At 40.3% G+C, this 4,386-nt stretch overlaps 1 protein-coding gene across 1 annotated transcript; it reads left to right on the top strand.

Annotated features, from left to right (window-relative positions):
- The first annotated feature begins 930 nt into the window (after positions 1–930).
- On the top strand, positions 931–2,688 carry LOC113308339 (F-box protein At3g07870-like). The gene is made up of 2 exons (XM_026556812.1): positions 931–1,077; positions 1,448–2,688. Exon 2 carries the CDS (start codon positions 1,541–1,543, stop codon positions 2,306–2,308), a length of 768 nt encoding a protein of 255 aa, XP_026412597.1. The 5' UTR covers positions 931–1,077; positions 1,448–1,540; the 3' UTR covers positions 2,309–2,688.
- The last annotated feature ends 1,698 nt before the right edge of the window (positions 2,689–4,386 follow it).

The following is a 4,386-nucleotide window of genomic DNA, read 5'->3' as shown; positions in this document are numbered from 1 at the left end:
AACTGAATATAAAGTCAGTCCTACAAGAAGCCATGTACCGGTATAATATGGAGACTTGTGTTGGAGATTTGGAGATTATGCCTGATGAGACTGATATGTTGGAGGGTCAAAATGACAGTTGGATGCCATCAGAAGGACAACAACTCAAGATTAATTTTGATGGTGCAGCAGGACCAAGGGGTTTTTCCTGTGGAGAAGTAGCTAGAGACTGTGAAGCGAGATTCCAGGGTTGTCAGAACAAGACATTAATTCATTGCAAGGCAGTGGAAGCTGAGGGGAATGGGGCATTGTTAGCTGTGGAGTTGGCTCGTAGAAAAGGCTTTAGAGAGATCATTTTGGAAGCAGACTGTCTTATTATTATAAATGCTCCCAAAAATGCTCAGTATAAGCCCAACTGGAGACTGCAAAACACAATCAACAAAATCAGAGACGAACTCAAGCACTTCAGCTCAGTGTAGTTTAGATACATTAAGGAAACTGCCAATAATATGGCACACAATGTTGCAGCTTTAGCTGTTAACAACCGCTCCTCTAACGAGTGGATTACCTCCCCTCCTTGTATTGCTCAATTCATTGAGAGTAAATATTCTTCTACTCTGTAAATTTTTTAGTTTTTTTTTAGTTTTTTCTGTTGTTTTTTCTTCAAAAAGAAAAATAATAATATTTGTATCGCCATTCATGACCTATAATATACCAATGCGCTTTCAGTAATTTGTCCCACAATAGGCGGAGCGCCGGAGCCAAAGATCTCCTATGGGAAGGCAAAAAGTTTGAGGGTGGAGTCCGTGGACAAAGAAAGAAAAAACAGATTTTGGATCTGCAAGAACGGGCTTCGGGCGCCAGCCAGGCTCCCAAATGTACACTGTCGGTCCGTCACCCATAAACAACCTGTGCGGCACAGACAACCTATGCGGCTTAATACTTGCCACGACACGATGATACACTAGTAAATTTATTTCCTTAAATCTCCTCGAGTCTAGATGCTTAAGTTTTACTAGGGTTTTTCGTTCTCAACGTTGTCGCCGTGAATCATCAAGTTTGTGGAACTTCAATTCGGCTCTTCTCCACTTCAGAAAGGTATTTTCTTTGATTTTTCTTCTTTACTTGTTGGATTTTCAAGAGATTATATCGTACTAAGAAAGTAACTTTCATAACTCATATGTTCTGATGACGGGTCAGATTTCTCTAAACGATCTCCCATTAGAAAACAAGTTTAATATATTTTCTAGGTTACCAGTTGAGTCAGTATTAGATTGCAGAAGGGTATGTGAAGCATGGAAAAATCTCTTACAATTTCAGAATGATACTTACTTTGCTGATTTACATCTTCGAAATCATCTTGGACTAATACCAATTGATTGTGCACCTGATGATGTAAGTCATGATGGTTCTGAATTGAGTAATATGAGCTTGATGGTCTTTGATGGAGAAAAAGTCTGTTATGCAGAGTCTCACGGGTTGGGGGATCGATATCAAATTTCCCTTAGATGTGTCTGGATTTGTTGGTTCCTGTAACGGGTTGATTTGTTTATCCGTCAATATGGAGTACGACAGCATCTGGTATCACGAGGAGCCTAATGAACCTTTGTACATCTGGAATCCCATCACCCGAGAGATCGTCGCTCTTCCACCAATTGCCAACAAAAATTTGGTTAGCCTTGTGCATGGATTTGGTTACCATCCTTTGACTAAGGAGTACAAGGTTGTCAGGATTTCATACCGCAGTAAGAGCATGGATGCGCCCCCCTGCAAAGGAAAGGTAGAGGTATATACTGTTGGCAGTGGCAGCGGGTGGAGGAATGTATTAAAAATCGATTACCTTATAGAACCTAGTGGTGAAAACATGAATAATTGTGTTAATGGTGCTCTTCATTGGCTCAAGTATGAAACTGGGGAGATTGTGGCTTTTGATCTGGCGGATGAGGAGTTCCACCTGGTTGAGTTCCACCTGGTTCATACACCACCAGGTTTGTCCCATGACAGCAATAAAGCATTGTCGTCCAGAATCTTTGTAATGAGAGGATGTTTATGTCTTGCTTATGAATATGAATTCTATGGTGACTTATGGATGCTAAAGAAGCAGGAGAATGCAGTAACTAGTGATTTTTACAATGCGAAAGACCAGTACTACAAGTCTCGGAAATGGATTAAAGAGATAGAAATACCATATGAAGATTTAAATCACGCCTTGAAGATTTTTGGCCTCACCAAGGAAGGTGCAGTAGTACTGAAGCACGAAGATGGGTCTATGACTCTATATCACCCAAAATTTAATGCAAGGGTTGGTGATTCGACTTTATCCAACTGATATCACACATCAACAGCTTTGTTTCATTGAAAGCACTGGGAGAAGTAAATGTTGCCACGCCCGAAAGATATACAGATGACGTAAATGTTGTCACGCCCGAAGGGTATACAGATGACAGTGATGGTGGTCGGAGGAAGAGGAAGAGGAAGAGAAAGAGAACAAGGGCAGTTTAGCATCAGAATTTGAAGATTACTATACTTTATAGATTTTACATACTCTGCTCTCTTTATCTCTTTTCGTAGTTAACCTTTTCTTTTTGTTCTGGTGAGTTGCTTTTTTATATCTGAAATATGAAGACATTTTCGGCTTATTTGTTGAATCAGCCCAGAATAAGGAAATTCCATTGAATTAAATGAAAAATGTCTGGTAATTAACATTCTCTTTGATGGCTTCTGGCATATTCTTATAAGGCTGGAGCTTGAAGCTGAAGATACATTGTTCAGAAGATGACCGCTTTGTAAGCGTGTCTTGATTAATTTCATGTCCTTGACTTTACTCAAGGTACAATTGATGCGTTGATAGCTGCCACTTGCCTGTTACAGCTGACCTGAACAATATGAGGAATTACCAAATAAATCTTTTGAAAATTGTACAAAATCGGCTTTGGAGAAAAAGAATTTGAAGTTTGTATCCCATACCACTAAAAGCACAGCTTTCTGCGAGCTGATCATGCTGCTGCTGATAATAACTGTCAAATGCGTATGCTAGATTTCTGCCCAGTCGCCCAAAGTTTACTCTCGCGATAAAAAGTTCAGCCGATTAGGCGATTAAAACTTGGCCAACACCTATATGGTATTTTTACTTTAAATATGCCGCGACTAAAACTTGCTTAAAATACGTTCGTAACGGAATTTGCTTAGTGATCCGGAATACATTAGGGTTAACGCATTTTTTCTAGATGTTCTTGTAAACAGATGTTTAAGTTTTACTAGGGTTTTTCGCACTGGACGCTGTGGGTGTGAATCATCAAACCCATTATATCCATAATTCTGCTCTTCTCTACAAAGGTATTCCGTTTCAATTCTCTTCTTTACTTTAGATTTTTAAAGAGATTAGAGTACTATATAGTATTGGACGTGTACACATGCTCTACCACAGCAGTGGCACAACAATAGCCAGAGCAAGCCGTCAGTAACGAACCAGAACAAGTCTCCAGGAAGGTCTGAATCCTATGCAGTCATGGTTCGTTGTATTTAGTTGAAACTTCCCTGTATATTCGTGATAAGTTGAGCTATTCTCTGTATTTTGTATCCATATATATATCTAATGAAAAGAAAGAGTCGACATAGTTGTGAGACAATTCCACAGAGAAACCGTGTAGTTTAAGATGGTATCCTTGTAGATCCTAGGAACCCTAATCTCCAGACTTCCGCTTCACCTCTGTCATTTTTTTTTTCTTTCATCATGACTGAATCTGATCAATCATATCCTAATTCTCCAGTTCACACCTCTTCAGGGAACCCTACCCAACCCAATGAAACCCATATCAATCCTTCAGGGAATCCAAAACCTCTAGACCCTTACATAATCCATCCTAGTGACAACCCTGTGACAGTGTTGTCTTCTCCACTTCTGCAAGGGGATAATTATGGTTCCTGGGTCATAGGAATCACAAAATCTCTGAATGCTAATGGAAACTTGGTTTTGTTGATGGCTCTCTCCCTCCTCCAACAGATGCATTGCAGTTCCAATGCTGGAAGAGATGTGACGATCTTGTAGGCAGTTGGCTTCTCAACTCATGCCAACCAGACATCAGGGCTAGCTGTTTATATGCCCCCAATTCCCATGCTATCTGGAAGGACTTGCAGGTGAGATTCTGTGTTTCCAATGCTCCAATTATTTTTCGTTTAAAGTCCTCTATTGCTTCCATCAGACAGGAGTCTATGCCTGTGTCACTCTATTATACGAAAATCAAAACACTCTGGGATCAGTATGATTCCCTGGTAGCTTCTACAGAGGCCTGTATTTGTGGTGCTGGCAAGCACATGATTGAAAGGCTTGAAAGGGAGCGTGCCATGGAGTTTTTACAGGGTCTGCATGACAGGTTTTCCAACCTTCGCAGTCAGATCTTAACCATG

The sequence above is a fragment of the Papaver somniferum genome, chromosome 9, assembly GCF_003573695.1.
Source record: "Papaver somniferum cultivar HN1 chromosome 9, ASM357369v1, whole genome shotgun sequence".
Classification (NCBI taxonomy): Eukaryota; Viridiplantae; Streptophyta; class Magnoliopsida; order Ranunculales; family Papaveraceae; genus Papaver; species Papaver somniferum.
Note: the sequence above shows the minus strand (reverse complement) of the source record. Positions and strands in the feature narration are given on the sequence as shown.

Bases quoted from the DNA above. Each gene is read 5' to 3' on its own strand.
- LOC113308339 (XM_026556812.1), top strand. From the start codon at position 1,541: ATGGAGTACGACAGCATCTGGTATCACGAGGAGCCTAATGAACCTTTG.